This window comes from Hylobates moloch, unplaced genomic scaffold (genome assembly GCF_009828535.3).
Source record: "Hylobates moloch isolate HMO894 unplaced genomic scaffold, HMol_V3 SCAFFOLD_13, whole genome shotgun sequence".
Classification (NCBI taxonomy): domain Eukaryota; kingdom Metazoa; phylum Chordata; class Mammalia; order Primates; family Hylobatidae; genus Hylobates; species Hylobates moloch.
The window spans coordinates 51,448,066-51,467,378 of NW_026652288.1; the positions used below are offsets into that span (position 1 = coordinate 51,448,066).

A 19,313-nucleotide genomic window follows, 5' to 3' on the forward strand; every position below is an offset into this window, starting at 1 on the left:
GGCCGGGCAGGGGCTGCAATCCCAGCATCCTGGTAGGCCAAGGCAGGCGGCTGGGAGGCGGAGGCTGCCGCGAGCCCAGACCCCGCCACTGCACTCCAGCCCGGGCAACACCGAGCACCGGGTGAGCGAGACTCCGTCTGCAGTCCCAGCACCTTGGGAGGCCGAGGCGGGCAGAGCGTTAGGGGTCAGGAGCTGGCGACCAGCGTGGCCAAGATGGCGAACGCGCGCCGGCAGCCAAGGCAGAAAAAAGAGGCAGCGGTGGCCCGCGCCGGTAGTCCCAGGCAGTCCGCGGCGCGGGGCAGCAGCGAGACGAGGAGATTGCAGCCTGGGCCACAGAGGGGAAGGAAGGAAGGAAGGAAGGAAGGAAGGGAGGGAGGGAGGGAGGGCTTCTTTTTTTTTTTTTTTTGAGAAGGAGTTTCACTCTTGTTGCCCAGGGTGGAGTGCAGTGGCATGATCTCTACTCACTGCAACCTCAGCCTCCCGGGTTCAAGTGATTCTTCTGTCTCAGCCTCCCGAGTAGCTGGGACTACAGGCACGCACTAGCTAATTTTTGTATTTTTAGTAGAGACAGGGTTTCACCATATTGGCCAGGCTGGTCTTGAACTCCTGACCTTGTGATCCGTCCTCCTTGGCTTCCCAAAGTGCTGAGATTATAGAAGTGAGCCACCGTGCCCTGTGGAAATGTTTGATTTTCTAGCAAAATATAAGTTACCAAAGTGGATTGTAGAAGAAAATAATGAGTTTTTTTTTTTTTTGAGTTGGAGTTTCACTCTTGTTGCCCAGGCTGGATGGAGTGCAATGGCACAGTCTCGGCTCACTGCAACCTCTGCCTCCCGGGTTCAAGCGATTCTCCTCTTGACCTCGTGATCCGCCCACCTCAGCATCCCAGAGTGCTGGGATTATGGGCGTGAGCCACCACACCCGGCCTGTCCTCCCTCTTTTTGTTGCAGGATCTCCCTGATTTATTTTTATAAAGCTAATGTAACCCTGATACCTAAACCTTGACAATAGGTACTATAAGAAAAAAATACGTGATCACAGATTTTTTTTTGGGGGGATGGAATCTCACTCTGTCGCCCAGGCTGGAGTGCAGTGGTGCCATCTCAGCTCACTGCAACAACCTCTGCCTCCTGGGTTCAAGTGATTCTCCTGCCTCAGCCTCCCAAGTAGCTGGGACTACAGGTGCGTGCCACCACACTGGCTAATTTTTTATTTTTAGTAGAGACGGGGGTTTCACCATACTGTCCAGGCTGGTCTCAAAGTCTTGACCTCAGGTGATCCGCCTGCCTCGGCCTCTCAAAGTGCTGGGATTACAGTCATGAGCCACTGCACCTGGCCTGTTTTTTGTTTTTTTTTAGAGATGGGGTTTCGTTATGTTGCCCAGGCTGGAATACAGTGGCTATTCACAGACTCAGTCATCGCACACTGCAGCCTTGAACACCTGGGCTCAAGTGAGCCCCTTGCCAAGTAGCTGGGACTACAGGTGTGTACACCGTGCCTGGAAGGTTGTTGGTTTTTTGTTTTTGTTTCTACTAAAAATACAAAAATTATCTGGGTGTGGTGGCGCGTGCCTATAATCCCAGCTACTCAGGAGGCTGAGGCAGGAGAATTCGCTTGAACCCAGGAGGTGGAAGTTTCAGTGAGCTGAGATAATGCCATTGTACTCTAGCCTGGGTGACAAGAGCGAAACTCGATTTAAAAATATTTTTTTAAATAAATGAACAAAAAACAAGGCCAGGCGTGATGGCTCATGCGTGTAATTCCAGCACTTTGGGAGGCTGAGGCAGATGGATCGCTTGAGCCTAGGAGTTTGAGACTAGCTTGGTCAACATAGATGCTGTCTATACAAAAAATAAAAATAAAAAAACTAGCTGGGCGTGGGGTGTACGCCTGTAGTCCTAGCTACTTTAGAGGCTGAGGCAGGAGCCTCAGGAGTTTGAGGCTGCAGTGTGCTATGACTGTCGCTGCACTCCAGCCTGGAGTGTGAACCACCATGCCTGGCCCAGGAAATATTTTTTACAGCATTATGTATAATAAAAAATTACAAGTCAAATGTCCATTTGTAGAGGCATGACTGAATAAATTATAGTTCATCTTTTGAGTGGTATACAATGGAGCCACTGAAAAGAATGAGATGAATCTGAACCCACCTGCAAAGGCAGCTGTGATTTATCGTAAAGTTCAAGAGAATTAAATTGTACATCCGTGACTAAGACTTCACTGGAGCTGAAGGTGGTTATAGTTAAATGGAAAGAGAAGGTGGCATTAATTCAAGTAGTAGCCTTCATCTGTCAGGCCAGGCACATGGCTCTGGAAATACACAGCTGCAGACACATGGCAGGCGCCCTCAGGTAGTTCCCTGCTGGTGATGGAGGCCGAGCCACATGCAGCATCTTTTTTTTTTTTTTGAGACGGAGTCTCGCTCTGTCGCCAGGCTGGAGTGCAGTGGCACGATCTCGGCTCACTGCAACCTCCACCTCCCGGGTTCAAGCAATTCTCCTGCCTCAGCCTCCCAAGTAGCTGGGACTACAGGCGAGCACCACCACGCCCAGCTAATTTTTTTGTACTTTTAGTAGAGACGGGGTTTCACCATGTTGGCCAGAATGGTCTCGATCTCTTGACCTAGTGATCCGCCCGCCTCGGCCTCCCAAAGTGCTGGGATTACAGGCGTGAGCCACCACACCCGGCCTGCAGCATCTTTATGATAAGCAGCAAATGCGGGAGCTGCAGAGTTGGGAGGCACTTTGATAAGGCAAGGCAGGAGGGCTGTTTGGGAGCACAGGATGTGTTCTGAGGAGTGTTAGATAACTCTGGAGAGAAAAGGTTGGAACCTTGAAGTAATGTCATAGATTATTAATCCTGGATGGATGGATGGCCAGGCTGGATGGCCTGTGGGCAGACAGCTGTGTTCTGGGGTGGGACCTGATGTTGCCCCAGGGCAATACCTTCTAGGTTACTGGTTAGGTTTTGCCTTCTCATGGCCTATCTCGTGAAAGCACTCTCTTTCACCCTGGCCTGAGACCTTGCAGATTACCTCTTCTCTGTTGACCTGCTCATGGTGACTTGGTCTTTTTTCCCCTTCGCTGTTTTTTTCTTTTAACTTCCACAATCCTTATTCATTTTTCACAACCTGGATTTGAGCCCAGAGTGGGCCATCAGAATAGGAGGTTTTAGCAGGAGGCAAAGAAATAGAATTTTGGGGATGGCTTCTTGTTGTCTTCTGACTCCACATCCTGTGTTCCCCTCCAGACCCTCTTCTGGCTGTGCCCAAGTGCTGTCTCACCCTGGGCATACACCTGTTACCAGCTTGGCCTGGGCCCCCAGTGGGGGGCGGCTGCTCTCAGCTTCACCCGTGGATGCTGCTATCCGGGTGAGTGGGTCCCTGCCCCTCATGCGCATTTCAGTCCTGGCAAAAGTGTTCCTCACTCGGTGGTGGAAACATCTTGGGGGAAGGAGGAGGGACCTTGGTCCATTCAGTCTTAAACTTACCCAGAGAGGAGCTTTGCCATCAGACTCATGAGGTTTAAAATTCCGCTGTCTGTAATTGTCAGCATGAACCCGTGCCTCATGTTTCACAGTCCCTCTCCCGCTTCCTCTCGTTTCTGGCTCTTTGTACATTAGAGAGGCCAGCCCACTGTGAGATGATAGGGTGCTTGAGTTTTCCCTTATCTCCTGCCCCACTCTCCTAGGTATGGGATGTCTCAACAGAGACCTGTGTCCCCCTTCCCTGGTTTCGAGGAGGTGGGGTGACCAACCTGCTCTGGTCCCCAGATGGCAGTAAAATCCTGGCTACCACTCCTTCAGCTGTCTTTCGGTGAGTGGGAGAAGGATGGAGGGAGGGCAAGGACCTAGAGAAAGGCACTTAGCTCCTGGAAGCTCTGTCAAGGGAGGTAGGTCCAAGTTTTGGAACTTAGAGGTCCTGAGCTGTAATTTGCTTTTCTCTGGCTCAGAGTCTGGGAGGCCCAGACGTGGACTTGTGAGAGGTGGCCTACTCTATCAGGGCGCTGTCAGGTAAGAGGGGACTCTGATTCACAGACACTGGGGAGGAGATGATTCCAATGGGCCCCTGATGCTCCCAAGCCCGGCCACCTCTACTTTCCCTCCTGCATTCTACTATAGACATACCTTCTCCTGCCTTTTGCTCTCTGACCCCAGACTGGCTGCTGGAGCCCAGATGGCAGCCGACTGCTGTTCACTGTATTGGGAGAGCCACTGATTTACTCCCTGTCTTTTCCAGAACGTTGTGGTGAGTTAGGGCAACACTTCAGTATTTGGGGTGGTCAGAGGGAGGCAGCAACCTTTGGTAAGATGCAGCTCTGAGGGATAAAGGGAAATATAGAAGCTTAGGAGATTTCGAGGTGTTGATGCCTTTGGTGAGCTGGCAGGGGACCAGTGAGAGGCCTGTTTGTTGCAAGAACCTCTCTGCTCTTATCCGTCCACAGGTGAGGGAAAGGGGCGCGTTGGAGGTGCAAAGTCAGCAACGATTGTGGCAGATCTGTCTGAGACAACAATACAGACACCAGATGGTGAGGAGAGGTGAGCTGAGTGGTTGAGGGAGTGGCAGTGAAAAGCAGGTGGAAGGGACCACACTGAAACTCTCCTAACCTGTCCTTACCCACAGGCTTGGGGGAGAGGCTCACTCCATGGTCTGGGACCCCAGTGGGGAACGTCTGGCTGTGCTTATGAAAGGTAAGAGGCAAGAATGAAGGGCTCAGCCCACAGCCATCTTCCCAGTTAATCTAGTGAGGCTGTGCCCTGGCCTGGAGTTCTCCTCTGCCCCTGTCCTGGGACTCTGCCTTCAGAGTTCCTCCCCTATCCCTGGATCCATTTCTTACAGGAAACCCAAGGGTACAGGATGGTAAACCAGTCATCCTCCTTTTTCGCACTCGAAACAGCCCTGTGTTTGAGCTCCTTCCCTGGTAAGTGCCATGTGGGCCCTTAGGTCTGGACTTCTCACCAGCCTTCCTGCACAAAACCCACATCCCACTACATTCAGCTCCCTTCTCGCCCCCGGTTGCCTGCTCACCTTTTCTTCTAGTGGCGTTATCCAGGGGGAGCCAGGAGCCCAGCCCCAGCTCATCACTTTCCATCCTTCCTTCAACAAAGGGGCCCTGCTCAGTGTGGTGAGTGTGCCAGGCTGCTGGGGCTTCCAGGAGTTGGATGGAGAAGCTGAGGGCCTTGGCTGCTGTATGGCTCTGCCAGGTGGCCCTTCTTTGGGCCCAGACTCTGATCCTTTTCATTCCCTTCTCTGCAGGGCTGGTCCACAGGCCGAATTGCCCACATCCCGCTGTACTTTGTCAATGCCCAGTTTCCACGTTTCAGCCCAGTGCTTGGCCGGGCCCAGGAACCCCCCGCTGGGGGTGGAGGCTCTATTCATGACCTGCCCCTCTTTACTGAGACATGCCCAACTTCTGCCCCTTGGGACCCTCTCCCAGGGCCACCACCTGTTCTGCCCCACTCCCCACATTCCCACCTCTAATAATAAAAGTTTTCTACTCGGTTACCAGTCTGTCTTTTCCAGGGAGTTGCATTGGGGTACAGTATGGGAAAAAAGCATGGACTTTGGGTTAAGGCCCTGTTCTGTCACTTTTTAGCCACTTGTGAATTTGGTCACGTTATTTAACCCTAGAAACGATGGTTTCAAATGATTTGTGAAGCAAGGCTGAGAAGTTACTGTGAAGAAAATATATCTAGCACAGGGTCTTACACATAAATAGTTGTTTCACTTTTCACAAGTTTCCAGAATGGCGTAGGGCAAGAATGAGTCAAGGACTGGGTCAGTATGAGATGGAAGGTTTTATTAGACTAGGAGATTTGTGGGAGGTTTAAGCGCTGGGCCAAGGTGGCACGGGCCATGCTCAAGGCACCCTCTCGGGTGCGGTGACCGCCAACGAAGCCGCTTGCATGGACGAAGATGCAGCCAGGGATCCCACTGACCTGGTCCAGGGCCTCGTCCCGAAGACCCCGCCATGGCTCTGGCAGGGGCAGCCTGTAAGTGGGCAGAAAGAGGGAGTGGAGCAGGGGTCAGAGTTGGCAGCCTTCTCTTAACAAGGCTGAGACAGGCCTGAAGGTCTGCAGGGTGGTTCCCTAGGGCCTCACCGGCTTTGGAATGAGTGGGGCTCCTTGGGCACACACTGTACTCGCCACTGTCCAGCCTGGTCAGTGTAGATAACAAAGAAGATGGCCACTGGAGGGGACAGCCCAGATTCCAGGTGGTAGAGATGCTCCTTCCAGGGACATCCACCTTTCGCCAGTTCCACAATCTCCCCACTTGGGTCCACCTGAAAGAGGGAGAGCATAGCTAGAAGGTTTAAGGTAGGCTGAGCATGGTGATCGTGTTTGTAGTCACAACATTTTGGGAGGCTCAGGTGGGAGGATCCATTGAACCCAGGAATTTGAGACTAGCCTAGGCAACAAAGTAAGACCCTGTGTCTCTACAAAAAATACAAAAATTAGCTGGGTGAGGTGGTGTGTGCCTGTAGTCCCAGCTACTCAGGAGGCTGAGGTGGGAGGACTGCTTGAGCCCAGGAGGTTGAGGTTGTCTGCCACTGCACTGCAGCCTGGGCAACAGAGAGAGAGATCCCGTCTCCAAAAAAAAAAAAAAAAAAAAGGTTTAGGGTGGAAGAAGCAGGAGCTCCTGTTGATCGGCAGTCAGTAATCCCCAAGCCACAATGCCTCCTCCAAGGCCTATACCTGGAATCGCTGGGCAAGGGCCTCTTCCACCAAGGCCCGGGCTGGCAGCCAGCTGTGTTGGTAGAAATCTAATCTCTGCAGAAACTCCTCTTGAACCAGATCCATTGCACGCTTGAACCCTGCCTGGGAATGATGAGAATTAGAACCATGGTGCTGGCCCAAACTTGGAATTTGCTAGGGCTTAGGAGGAGCAAATGCTCCCATTTTCCCCCCACCCAAGGTTCTTACAGGTCTCAGGGTCTCCTCCCAGGCCACGTTACCTCAGTGTCTTGGTCGGGGTGGTTCCAGGTAGGATTCAGTCGAGCAACTCGTGCACTCAGGGTAGTGGTCAGCGCATATCGAGGCTCCCCCTCTGCCCACTGGGAGATCCCATTGTCTACGGCATCCACCTCCTCCACAAAGTTCTCATACATCTAAGGCAGCAGCAGGGGAAACATTCTTGAGGCTACCTGCTACTTACGTGAAATGTTACATGATTCAAAGTATGTTCATACACTCTTTCAGCCCTGTGAGGATCTCTCAACATTAACTGGATGAGAAAAGGGAGAACTGGCAAGTTCAGCAGCTTGCTGAAGCTCAGACAGCTCGTTGTGCTGTGACTGGAATTCAGATCACCTGATTGCTAATCCATACTCATTCTGCTGCACAAAGCCCAAACCAAAGCCAACACGTGTAGGGAGGGGACTGCTAACTTTTGAACAAGGAAGGTCTCCAGGTGCTAGAGGCTCTCTGTGGGAGTGGGTCCCTGTGGCTGAAGGCTGGTAAATCTCCAGGTGGGGTGAGTAGGTATTCAGTGACATGGTTAATGAGGTGCAGCAGGGGCTCTGGTTGAGAACACAAGTGGGAGAAAATGAGTGTGAGACTGGACACCAAAAGCTGGTTGCTGGGTTAGGGTTCCAGGGAAGCCCATGATGTGCCACACGACATCAGCAGTTGTCTCCTGGGTCTGAATAAATGGTAGGATAATGTCTCAAGAGTCTCGGGGTAGAAACTTTATGCAAAATTACCCTACAAAATAGGCCTCCATAACAGTACACCTGTGGTATGTAGAAAAGTGCTACTCTTGGAGCACTGAGAAAGTAACTCCTATGCCCAGCACTTCTTGGTTTGGACCCCAACCTGATGCTCAGTTAAAACATGGGTTTAGGCTGAGGTGGGAGATCACTTGAGCCCAGGAGTTTGAGTCCAGCCTGGGCAACATAGCAAGACCCTCCCTACAAAAAATTAAGATATATAATTAGCCAGGCATGGTGGCATGCACCTGTAGTCGCAGCTACTTAGGGGGCTGAGGTGGGAAGACTGCTTGAGCCCAGGAGTTCAAAGCAGCAGTGAGCCATGATGGCACCACTGGACTCCAACCTGGGCAACAGTCTCTCAAAAAAACAAACACGGGTTAAATTTAGTCAGTTGTTGCTGGGATTAGTGGCTAATGCCTGTAATCCCAGCACTTTGGGAGGCCAAGGTGGGTGCATTACTTGGGGTCAGGAGTTCGAGACCAGCCTGGCTAACACGGTGAAACTCCGTCTCTACTAAAAATACAAAAATTAGCCAGGCATGGTGGCAGGCACCTATAATCTCACCTACTCGGGAGGCTGAGGCAGGAGAATCGCTTGAACCCAGGAGGCGAAGGTAGCCGTGAGCTGAGATTGTGCCACTGCACTCCAGCCTGGATGACAGAGCAAGACCCCGTCTCAAAAAAACAAAAAAAAAACAACAAAAAAAATTTAGTCAGTTGTTTAGAAACCCTTCAGCAGTGGAAGGGAAAACTGACCCAGGCAGTCTAAAATCTTGATATTCCAAAAACTCTATACAGAGGGCAGAAGATGGGCAAGCTACAACTGAGAACTAATGGGCTAGGCACAGTGGCTCACACCTGTAATCCCAGCACTTTGGGAGGCTGAGGCGGGCAGATCATGAGGTCAGGAGATCAAGACCATCCTGGCTAACATGGTGAAATCCCATCTCTACTAAAAATACAAAAAATTAGCTGGGCATGGTGGCAGGCGCCTGTAGTCCCAGCTACTCGGGAGGCTGAGGCAGGAGAATGGCGTGAACCCTGGAGGCGGAGCTTGCAGTGAGCCGAGATCGTGCCACTGCTCTCCAGCCTAGGCAACAGAGCGAGACTGTCTCAAAAAACAAAAAACAAAAAAAAACTGAGAACTGAATTCAACAGTCTACCTTCAAGAAATACAGCTGACTGAACCTGAGCTTTGACTTGTAAACAAGTAAGTGTCAGCCGGGCGCGGTGGCTCACGCTTGTAATCCCAGCACTTTGGGAGGCCGAGGCGGGCGGATCACGAGGTCAGGAGATCGAGACCACGGTGAAACCCCGTCTCTACTAAAAATACAAAAAAATTAGCCAGGCGTGGTGGCGGGCACCTGTAGTCCCAGCTACTCAGAGAGGCTGAGGCAGGAGAATGGCGTGAACCCGGGAGGCGGAGCTTGCAGTGAGCTAAGATTGCACCACTGCACTCCAGCCTGGGTGACAGAGCGAGACTCCGTCTCAAAAAAAAAAAAAAAGGCCGGGCGCGGTGGCTCACGCCTGTAATCCCAGCACTTTGGGAGGCCGAGGCGGGCGGATCACGAGGTCAGGAGATCGAGACCATGGTGAAACCCCGTCTCTACTAGAAATACAAAAAATTAGCCGGGCGCGGTGGTGGGCGCCTGTAGTCCCAGCTACTCGGAGAGGCTGAGGCAGGAGAATGGCATGAACCCGGGAGGCGGAGCTTGCAGTGAGCCGAGACTGTGCCACTGCACTCCAGCCTGGGCGACAGAGCGAGACTCCATCTCAAAAAAAAAAAAAAACAAACAAAAAAAACAAGTAAGAGTCCTCAGTACTGTGCGACCTGACTTGCATGCCAGGGCCACTAGCCATATTCGTTCCCCAAAAGCAGGAAGCTGCTTGCAGGGGACACTGGTGGAATCCAAAGATAGTTTCATAATAAAACTCTTCTCAGCTGAGCTTCCCAATTTATGTGCCACCAGTGAACTACAGTGGTGCCTAACACACGCTCCCCTCAACCTTCAGGGCAGCCAGAACCTCTGAGCCATCTGCTTCCACATAAGCAGCCTCCCCTCTGTTTACCCAAAGGTGCTGAACAATTGCTGTTTCTGTGTGTCAAGAAAAAGATGGGGCCATGCTGCTTTATGGTTTTCAAAACCCTTCCCCATATATTACAGCATCCACTTCTCACAACCACCCCAGGATGTAGGCAGGGGAGGTATCACCATTCCCTTGTGAGATGAGCCTGACTGAGGGAGAGGATGAGTGTTGGGCCTGCTATAGGCCAGGAACCCTGACCCGAGGCCCAGTGCTGAGTGCTGTGTGAGCACTGCTCCCAGGCAGCCTGCTGGAAATGCATGTGGGGGGCATCTCTGTCCTCAGGTCCCCACCTTGTCATAGAGGGTGCCCACCATGCTGTCCTCTTCACTAGTGCCCAGCAACTGGGCCAGCAGCTTGTGCCCGAAGTGCAGATAGATGAGTCCCGCACTGCTCAGCTTGGTCTGCCACGGCTTCCCAGGGGACAGGGAGCTCATGGTCTCTGTGAAAGACCTGAGGAGCATAGGGAGGTGGGGCTGAGGTGAGGCACCTTGGCTAGAGTCTCCATGCATTCATTCAATGGTTAACTCAATGCTTCCTATCTGCCACATTTTATGTTTTATTAGACATTAAGGATAAAAAACTAAGACACCGTCCTCGCTTTCAGATTCATCTGCCGGAGGCCGACAAACACAACCCCCTGAGTACTCTCACTAGACGAGACAAGGGAAAGGAAGGAAGGGATGAGGAAAGGGTTCAGAGGAGAGCCTTCAGGTCAGTTCTGAAAGATGAATTAGTGGGTGTACACCAGACAGACAAGGGGTGAAAGAGAAAAAGCATTCCAAGCAGAGGGAACAACATGAATGATAGCTGAGAGACAAGTGTCTTGATGGAACTTCAGGAAAGGCAGCTCAGGTGTGAGAAGTGAATGGCAAAAGAAAAAGCTGGAAGGGCAGGCAGGGCCAGACCATCGGACTTTATCTGTGGGTAATCGAAGTCACTGGGGGATTTTTAAGCAGGCAGGTGCATGTTACAGCATTGCACCAGCCAGCATGGAGAACAGATGCAAGGAGATTACCTGCAATGGTTCAGGTGAATAAAGAAGGCAAGAATTTGAACAGCAGTGGGGCAGAAAATAGAGAAAAGATATAACAGATGTTAGGGAAGCAGAAACTACAGCCATGATTTCTAAATACCAGTCCATCTCAGAATTACCTAGGGAGCTCCATTTGTTAACTGACTTTTATTATTAAATATTGAGTAAATACAGGCTGGGCTCAGTGGCTCACACCTGTAATCCCAACACTTTGGGAGGCCAAGGCAGGTGATCACTTGAGGTCAGTAGTTTGAGACCAGCCTGGCCAACATGGTGAAACTCTGTTTCTACTAAGAACGCAAGAATTAGCCGGACATGGTGGTGCATGCCTGTAGTCCCAGCTACTTGGGAGGCTGAGGCAGGAGAATTGCTTGAATCTGGGAGGTAGAGGTTGAAGTGAGCTGAGTGCCACTGCACTCCAGCCTGGGCAGCAAGAGCGAAACTCCGTCTCAAAAAAAGTAAAAATAAAAAAAAATGAGGCTGGGCATGGTGGCTCACACCTGTAATCCTAGCACTTTGGGAGGCTGAGGCGGGTGGATCACCTGAGTTTAGAAGTTCAAGACCAGCCTGGCCAACATAGTGAAACGCTGTCTCTACTAAAAATACAAAAATTAGCTATGCATGGTGGCAGGCACCTGTAGTCCCAGCTACTTGGGAGGCTGAGGCAGGAGAATCACTTGAACCCAAGAGACGGAGGTTGCAGTGAGCCGAGATTGCATCACTGCACTCCAGCCTGGGTGACAGACGAGACTCCGTCTTAAAAACAATTTGATAAAAGGAAGTGGTCAATAATGCCAAGTGCTAAAGAGATCAGTTGAGACCCTTTACCAGCTCCCTGGTTTGGTGCTGAGGTTGAGCAGTTCCAGAGGAGATACTGGGAGAGTGGGCTTGAGGGAAATGAACTGGAAAGAAAGAGGTGAAGCCACAGTCAGCTGTTTTTTGAAGGGTAGCTGAGAAGTGAGCGTGAGAGCTTAGGCTGTAAATATTGGGAGGGTTTCCTCCTGACATCATTTATAATATGTATGCTAAAAAAAGAAAAAAGGAGAGAGACTTGAAACATCATAATCCCTCTCTCCAAGACAATTACTTTTCGTGGTGTGGTATAATTGAGGGAGGGTTTTGTTTTTATACCTTTGTTTCTTTTCAAGATGGAAGATACTTGAGAAGGGTTTTAGGCTGTAGGGAAGGAGAGGCAGAGACACTAGTGGAACTGTGACAGGAAATCCCAGAGGATAGGCTGACAGTGGCTCACGCCTGTAATCCCAGCACTTTGGGAGGCCAAGGGGGGCAGATCACAAGGCCAGGAGTTCGAGACCAGTCTGGCCAACATGGTGAAACCCGTCTCTTCTAAAAATACAAAAATTAGCCGGGTGTGGTGCTGGGCGCCTGTAGTCCCAGCTACTCGGGAGGCTGAGACAGGAGAATTGCTTGAACCTGGGAGACAGAGGTTGCAGTGAGCCGAGATCGTGCCACTGCACTCCAGCTTGGGCGACAGAGGGAGATTCCGTCTCAAAAAAAAAAAAAAAAAAAAAGAAAAAAAAGAAAAAAGAATCCCAGAGAAGAAAGTAATAGACTGGAAACATGACAGAGGATTAACCTCCAATAGAAAGGAAGAAAGTTCCCTTAATTGGTAGGAGGGAGCTGAGGATGTTTGAGGTGGGAGACTGAGGAAATGCTCAACTTTTGAGAAGTTCTCTTTTGAGAAGAGGCAGGGACGCTCAGTTTGATGCGGTAGAGGCTTGAGGGGGAAGAAAAGGATTGGAATGGGCTACCCTTGAGCAAGAAGGATTTCCCTTTGGAAGGGTGTAAATGAAGTAGAAAACTTCACACATCTTAACTGTCACCAACTGCCACAATCATGTGGGCCCAGCAGTTAGGTGCAGCAGCAAGGGCACCAGAATGGATTGATTAATCACAGATGGGTTTATTTAGTTGGGGTGATGAAGTTGCTGGTGGGAAAAAAGCCTTGGCTTAAGGAAGGAGATGAGACAAGGGGCCTGAGGGACTCCCTGGGAACCAAGGGAGGTCCCAGGCCAGGGAGACGGGTGAAGAACAGGCAGGGCCGGAAGGATGGTGTAGTCCTAGTGGGAGTTTGATTTCTATGATGAGGCAGTTCTTTTCGCTGGCGCGGACCACGGCAGTGGATGGCTGAATTGGAGCACAGAGGAAAGCTGAGGTCAAGGAAGTTAAATAAATGGTATCTAGGCCGGGCGCGGTGGCTCACGCTTGTAATCCCAGCACTTTGGGAGGCCGAGGCGGGCGGATCACGAGGTCAGGAGATCGAGACCACAGTGAAACCCCGTCTCTACTAAATATACAAAAAAATTAGCCGGGCGTGGTGGCGGGCGCCTGTAGTCCCAGCTACTCGGAGAGGCTGAGGCAGGAGAATGGCGTGAACCCGGGAGGCGGAGCTTGCAGTGAGCCGAGATTGCGCCACTGCACTCCAGTCTGGGCGACAGAGCGAGACTCCGTCTCAAAAAAAAAAAAAAAAAAAAAAAAAATGGTATCTGAGAACCTACCTCTGGTGATGGTCATATCGGTGTCTCCGAGGGTCGTACTCGCCTCCCACGTCCACCACGATGTCACAGGAAGCGAGTTTTTCGGGATCCCGGGTCCGCACAATCTCTGCATCCTGCGAGGTACACAGGGGTGAAGGGGCTGCCGGGTGTCGCCGGGTAGGGGATTAATGCTGGACTTCAGGGAGGTAGCGAGGGTAGGGAAGGGTGCTTGGGCTGCCGGGCGCTATCGGAGGGACCCTGTTGGCGAAATGCCATCCACCCCGGAGGCATGCATGCACGCAGTCTCAGGGTCACTTTTCGCTGACCGTACCCGGTACTCCGGCAGGAGGCGAAGCAGTGCGCATGCCAGTGCCTCGTCGCAGTGGAAGGTGCCATTGTGCGTCCCGATTCGGGGCGGTACCATGAGTTTGCTGCGGGGTCGTTTTGGGGGCGGGACGGACTCTGGGCCGAGCATGCGGTGCCGGGTATAGAGGGGTGGCGGCGGCAGCAGCAGTGTAAAGACACCGCACAAGAAGCGGTGTCTCATAAGACGCTCCCTGCAGGGAGGCTGGAGCGCCGACCCGGAAGAGGAAGCGCCGCGCAGCCCCACTTCCGCTTGCCAATCGTTCCCTTGGCAACCAGCTCCGCAGAGTGAGCAGCAGTACACTCCCAGCCTAGGATTTCTTCCAGCTGGTCAAAGGGCCCTGCGGTGGAGCCTCCAAGAGGAGTATCGCATCACCCCTGCGCATCAGGCTCTGGGACGGGGCCCACACTCTCGACCACCCCCCCATCTCATCACCAGTCCCTTGCTTAATCCAAGAGGAGACCAACATTCTGCCCAGCCGGCACATTTATTGGCATTAAAACACAAGACCCTTCCCAGCACCAGGAAGCCACGTTCAAAGGGTGTCCCTCTGCCCCATTTCTGCAAAAACTCTCAGGCCTTAGCAGTAGCCTGAGCTGCCCCCAGGGCTGTGAGCTGCTGAATCTTCTGACTCATCATTTCCATGACGGCTGTGGAAAAAAATAAGAGTCAAAGGTTAGGAGCAAAAAGGAGAACCTAGAGTTAAGGAGAAGTGACAGGCAAGTTTAAGGACAGGCGGACAACTAACTACAGTTTGTTAATAACTTTTTTTTTTTTTTGAGACAGAATCTTGCTCGTCACCCAAGCTGGAGTGCAGTGGCACCGATCCTGGATCACTGCAACCTCCGTCTCCCGGGTTCAAGCGATTCTCCTGCCTCATCCTCCCGAATAGCTGGGATGACAGGCATGCACCACCATGCCCAGGCTAACTTTGTGTTTTTAGTAGAGACGGGGTTTCACCATGGTGGCCAGGCTGGTCTTGAACTCCTAACCTCAAGTGATCCACCTGCCTTGGCCTCCCAAAGTGCTGGGATTACAGGAGTCAGCCACCACACCTGGCATTGTTAATAAAACTTCAACTCAGTGATCCACTGTGGGGTCACTAACACAAATTCAGGGTCTACAATGCATCAGTCAATATGCTAACACAGCTGGGTGTGGTGAGAATGAGACTCTGCCTCGGGAAAAAAAACAAAACTGCTAACCAAAGATATAAAAACGAACACAGTATGGTATTAAATGAGTCTGACATAATCAGAAAACTACGATGTGGAAAGATTTTTACCTTTGGAACGCTGGTTCTGAATCCTGATTGTAACAGAGGGGAGCTTTTTTAAAAAAAACAGACCTTGGTACAACTTCCCCTCCTTTGACTTCCAAGTTGATTTAGTCAATCTGGAATGGGCCCAAGCTTTCTTTTTAAACTTCCTGAGTGATTCTCATGTGCAGTCGGGGTTATAATTGCTGGTATTTAGTTCGTGTGGATCATGATCCCTTCCTGTGTGTTCATCTCATTCCCCCATTCCATCCTCATTAAATAGGAGCTCCGCCAAAGCACAAACATGATTTCCTTTAAATTTCTCAAACGCTCAACCTACAGATAGTGATTATGCAATACACAGATTCTAAAGATGCCAAAGAGAAACTAAGACATAGTTTTACTCCAGCAAAGGGGACACCCCCATGGTTCACACTGCAATCCATGTTCTTTATCATGGAGATCGGGTCAAGAGGTGCCCCATGAAAAACTTACCCTGTTTCATGGCATGCTTCTCCTGAAGAGCTGGTTGGATTTTCTCCATCTGCTTGGTTAGAAAGTCTATCTTCCTCTTGAAGAAGTCCTTGGCATCCTCAGCTGTCTACAAGATCAGAGGTGAATGAGGGGCTAAAAGGAGACTCCCTCTGGCCATGCTGCACTCTAGAGCTTCCCCTAAATTTCCCTTCCCTATTCAGAGGGGCATCCACATGCTCTCACTCACCTTCTCTACATAGTACCCAGTTCCCACATCGATGAGCACGTGTTCCACATCATGCAGCTTCCCAGGGACATACATCTGAGAAGCAAGAATTAAGGGAAAAACTAGCCCAGCATGAGACATGATTCCGCCAGCCAGCCTGCTTGGCCTCCAAAGATCCTCCTTTTCCAAAAAGCTACAAGGCATAAGGACTGAATAATCTGGAGGCCTTAGAACAATACCTATAACTCCAAATGGAAAGAAGACAGAGAAGTTGGTTCTTTAAGGAGAAAATGATGTATGCTAGAACACCCTCTTGTCCTACCTCATTCCATCTCTCACTCTCTAAGCAGTTCTTGCAATTCTTCCCATTAGCCCCTCCAGAAAGACTAGATAATGTTTTCCTACTGTTGTAGAGTACTACAAGTAAAAAGCCAGCCTCACTTCCCTTAACACCCTCAATCATGAAGTAGCTAATTCCTGACAAAGTCAATGTTTTGTTTGTTTTTTGTTTTTTGAGACAGAGTCTCACTCTGTCACCCAGGTTGGAGTGCAATGGCCCGCTATCGGCTCACTGCAACCTCTGCCTCCCGGGTTAAAGTGATTCTCCTGTCTCAGTCGCCGGAGTAGCTGGGATTACAAGCATGAGCCACCACGCCTGGCTAATTTTTGTATATTTAGTAGAGACGGGGTTTCACCATGTTGGCCAGACCAATCTCGAACTCCTGACCTCAGGTGATCTGCCAGCCTTGGCCTCCCAAAGTGCTGGGATTACAGGCGTGAACCACCGTGCCTGGCTAATTTTTTTTTTTTTTTTAACCATTCCCTACTACACTAGTATTCCTGTGTTCCTTTTAGCCTGTCAGTTCTCAGACTACAGATTAAAGATGCCCTACTGCCATAACTTGCTCATTCAAGTAAAACGTTGAACAGGTGAACACAATCCAGGTTTCTTAGTGACAGTTTAGAAATGAGCCACAATTAAGCTGAAGTTGAAGATTAATTAACAGAGCCAAGCTCCCTGTTTCTATATCCTATTTTTGTCTATTGCCTGTATCTTCTAAGATTTAGCAAAGTGTAAACCACCAGGTTTATCTCCATATTAATGTTCTCAAACAGCAAAGGGAAATATTACATCTCAACTATACATACTCCTTGGTGTTCACAAGACATTAGCTGGATGTTGGTGTGAAGTTAGATAGAAGAGCTACAAAGTGTGTAGTAAGAGTATTCTTGGCCGGGGGCAGTGGCTCACGCCTGTAATGTAATCCTAGCACTTTGGGAGGCCGAGGCAGGCGGATCACGAGGTCAGGAGTTCGAGACTAGCCTGGCCAATATGGTGAAACCCCATCTCTACTAATAATACAAAAATTAGCCGGTCGTGGTGGCGCGTACCTGCAGTCCCAGCTACTCGGGAGACTGAGGCAGAAGAATCTCTTGAACTCAGGAGGCGGAGGTTGCAGTAAGCCGAGATCGCACCACTGCACTCCAGCCTGGGCGACAGAGCGAAATTCCGTCTCAAAAAAGAAAAAAAAAAAAGGGGGTATCCTCAAAATCATTGTGGCGAGAGGGTAATCTGAAGTAATCAAAACAATCCCCCTCCCCGCTTTTTGGGGGAGTGAGGGAGAACGGGAAAAGGCAGCAGGTAGCCGTTCCTGTGGAAAGGATACAGAACTCGTCAGTGGGACGAGTAATTCTTTCCCTGTGAAAGCAATGAAGACAAACACCTGGGGAAGGTTAGCGGCTCCAACGTAAGACGTTAAAGAGAGTTCCAACAGGGCACAGCACCCACAGACAGTGTGAAAAGAACGGAAACAGGGGCAATAGGAACAGAGGAATGTCCTGTACATTTCAATTCTAGGTAGGCAACATGCAAAGGATTCACCAAGCGGTATACGATATGTAATGGATTTTCTCGTTTCAGGTAAGAAAAACTGGGTTAGGAGGTGGGACGAGAGAAGCAGGCTCGCCACTTTAGGTTGCCCTCACCCGCCTACCCCATACCCTCGTTGCTCTTGTTCAGCACGTTCAGACAGTCCTTGGCTTCCACATACTTGGTCTGTACCACTTTGAGCTGGGCAATGGACGTGGACAAGAACTCCACTTCCTACAGAGGACGGGGATAGCGGGTCAAGAGAGGGCTAAAGGGAGAAGGGAGCGCGGCAGGGGAGGGGGCGGGTCCTCGGACCGGATAGAGGTTTCGCCTGGGAAAGGTAGGCTCCCAACTTGGAACCGGGCGCAAGAAGTACGCGTGGGCAGGGGGATGTACAGCGGAAAAGAGGTGCCTCTAAGGCCCGTCCCCACCTGGTCCAGCTGGTTCTTGAGCATTTCTAGCTGCGGCAGATTCAGCTCCGTGATGTTAATAGACTGCGCCATGTTGGGAAGGAGGACTTAACGAAGAGGAAGTCCCTCGGCGAGCAACGCTCTAGCCATCCTCTGCGCGTCTCGATGGCGTCAGGAGGCCTCGCTGCGCCAGACAGCTCTATGATCCTCCGTCCCGGAAGGGAAGGAGGGGCTTGAGCCTCTGAGAGGCTGTTCTGTGAGTTGTTTTTATAAAATATTTTAAGCCTAGTACAGTGAAGTAGCAGCAAACAGGACTCCTGCCCACAAGGAACTGCAAAATCTTAACGTTCTCACGACACAACCACGATATTACAAAGTAGTGTATGCTACTCCACGTGGGTGGTATAAGCTACTGGAAAGCAGGCTGGATTGCCATGGTGACGGCTCGGGGGCCTAGCCCTGCCTCTATCCACCCCGCTTGCTATTGCTGCCTGCTGGTATCCCGCCAGGCCCGATTTCAAATGTTCCGCCCTGCACGGTATGGAAATGGCAGGGAAATTCTAAACTTTTTCCCAGATGGCCTCTGAGGCCGAAAGGCAGGAAAAATTAAAAAATAAAAAGAAATCCCTTGTCAGACCGTTCTGAATTGTCCTTGAAGAAAACAGGCATTAGATTGAAAGCTCGTCGAAGGCAGGAACCAACCATGTTTTCATCACTGAACCAATTCTTCCCCTCTCGCTATAACCATCTTTCCCCAGCCGGAAGTAGGCTGACACGTAGTAGGATCTGAAAAAGGGTTTATAACCCGTTGCCAGTGAGGTGGTGGGAGAACAGCAAGGAAGCGCCATTGTCAACCAAGTAGAGCACAAATTAATCAATAAAATGTTTTGGCCGGGCATGGTGGCTCACGCCTGCAATCCCAGCACTTTGGGAGGCCGAGAAGGGCAGATTGCTTGAGCCCAGGAGTTTGAGACCAGTCTGGGCAACACAGTGACACCCCATCTCTACAAAAAATACAAAAATTAGCCGGGCTGGTGGCACACACCTGTAGTCCCAGCTACACGGGAGGCTGAGGTGGGAGGATCGCTTGAGCTGGAGAGTTGGAGGCTGCAGTAGGCTGTGATTGTGCACTCTAGCAACAGAGCTAGACTCTGTCTCTTAAAAAAAAAAAGGTTTTACCATGTGCTATATGTGAGGGATACGTGAGAGTGTAAGATACTTGCTTCCCTTGAGCTTAACAATTGCAGAGAAAAACCACACTGGAACTCCACAGATCCACAGACTCTACTGCTAAAGTTACACATTGGTAAGTGTAACAGATGTACATGGGCAGACAGCAGTAGCCTTTAACATCTACTTAGGAGGCAGGCAGGGCAACTGAGGC

At 50.7% G+C, this 19,313-nt stretch overlaps 3 protein-coding genes across 5 annotated transcripts in view; 1 reads left to right on the forward strand and 2 right to left on the reverse strand.

Moving 5' to 3' along the window:
• The window catches only part of AAAS (aladin WD repeat nucleoporin), a 23,377-nt gene extending 17,876 nt beyond the window's left edge, over nt 1–5,501 (forward strand). For both annotated transcript variants that reach the window (XM_032173609.2, XM_032173608.2), the window contains exons 8-16: nt 3,250–3,370; nt 3,690–3,814; nt 3,951–4,011; nt 4,156–4,246; nt 4,443–4,536; nt 4,622–4,689; nt 4,838–4,919; nt 5,039–5,123; nt 5,255–5,501. In XM_032173609.2, the coding sequence (XP_032029500.1) occupies nt 3,250–3,370; nt 3,690–3,814; nt 3,951–4,011; nt 4,156–4,246; nt 4,443–4,536; nt 4,622–4,689; nt 4,838–4,919; nt 5,039–5,123; nt 5,255–5,479 (952 nt within the window). In that variant the 3' untranslated portion in view covers nt 5,480–5,501. The remainder of the gene's footprint in view (nt 1–3,249; nt 3,371–3,689; nt 3,815–3,950; nt 4,012–4,155; nt 4,247–4,442; nt 4,537–4,621; nt 4,690–4,837; nt 4,920–5,038; nt 5,124–5,254) is intronic.
• A 276-nt stretch (nt 5,502–5,777) lies between these two features.
• Nucleotides 5,778–13,925, reverse strand: MYG1 (MYG1 exonuclease). Its single transcript, XM_032173611.2, has 7 exons — nt 13,659–13,925; nt 13,349–13,461; nt 10,087–10,246; nt 6,954–7,106; nt 6,694–6,816; nt 6,100–6,281; nt 5,778–5,989 (listed from the first exon to the last, which is right to left on the reverse strand). The coding sequence occupies exons 1-7, from the start codon at nt 13,872–13,874 to the stop codon at nt 5,806–5,808; spliced, it is 1,131 nt and encodes a 376-aa protein (XP_032029502.1). The 5' UTR covers nt 13,875–13,925; the 3' UTR covers nt 5,778–5,805.
• Nucleotides 13,926–14,159: 234 nt separating this feature from the next.
• PFDN5 (prefoldin subunit 5) lies at nt 14,160–18,074 on the reverse strand. 2 transcript variants are annotated; one of them, XM_032173612.2, is made up of 6 exons: nt 17,951–18,072; nt 17,651–17,753; nt 17,317–17,348; nt 15,671–15,745; nt 15,445–15,550; nt 14,160–14,341 (listed from the first exon to the last, which is right to left on the reverse strand). In XM_032173612.2, exons 1-6 carry the CDS (start codon nt 18,020–18,022, stop codon nt 14,265–14,267), a joined length of 465 nt encoding a protein of 154 aa, XP_032029503.1. In that variant the 5' UTR covers nt 18,023–18,072; the 3' UTR covers nt 14,160–14,264. The 2 variants fall into 2 exon arrangements, with proteins under 2 accessions (XP_032029503.1, XP_032029504.1); XM_032173613.2 differs by lacking the exons at nt 17,317–17,348; nt 17,651–17,753 and having other exon boundaries at nt 17,951–18,074.
• Nucleotides 18,075–19,313: the final 1,239 nt, after the last annotated feature.

Bases quoted from the DNA above. Each gene is read 5' to 3' on its own strand.
- MYG1 (XM_032173611.2), bottom strand. From the start codon at position 13,874: ATGAGACACCGCTTCTTGTGCGGTGTCTTTACACTGCTGCTGCCGCCG. The intron at 13,462-13,658 runs GTACGGTCAGCG...TGTACCTCGCAG, and splicing joins GCCTCCTGCCGGAGTACCGG to GATGCAGAGATTGTGCGGAC. The intron at 6,817-6,953 runs GTAACGTGGCCT...CATCATTCCCAG, and splicing joins ACCCCGACCAAGACACTGAG to GCAGGGTTCAAGCGTGCAAT.
- PFDN5 (XM_032173612.2), bottom strand. From the start codon at position 18,022: ATGGCGCAGTCTATTAACATCACGGAGCTGAATCTGCCGCAGCTAGAA. The intron at 17,754-17,950 runs GTGGGGACGGGC...CGTCCTCTGTAG, and splicing joins TCAAGAACCAGCTGGACCAG to GAAGTGGAGTTCTTGTCCAC. The intron at 15,746-17,316 runs GTATCCTTTCCA...CTTGCTTCTCAG, and splicing joins TCGTCCCACTGACGAGTTCT to ATGTATGTCCCTGGGAAGCT.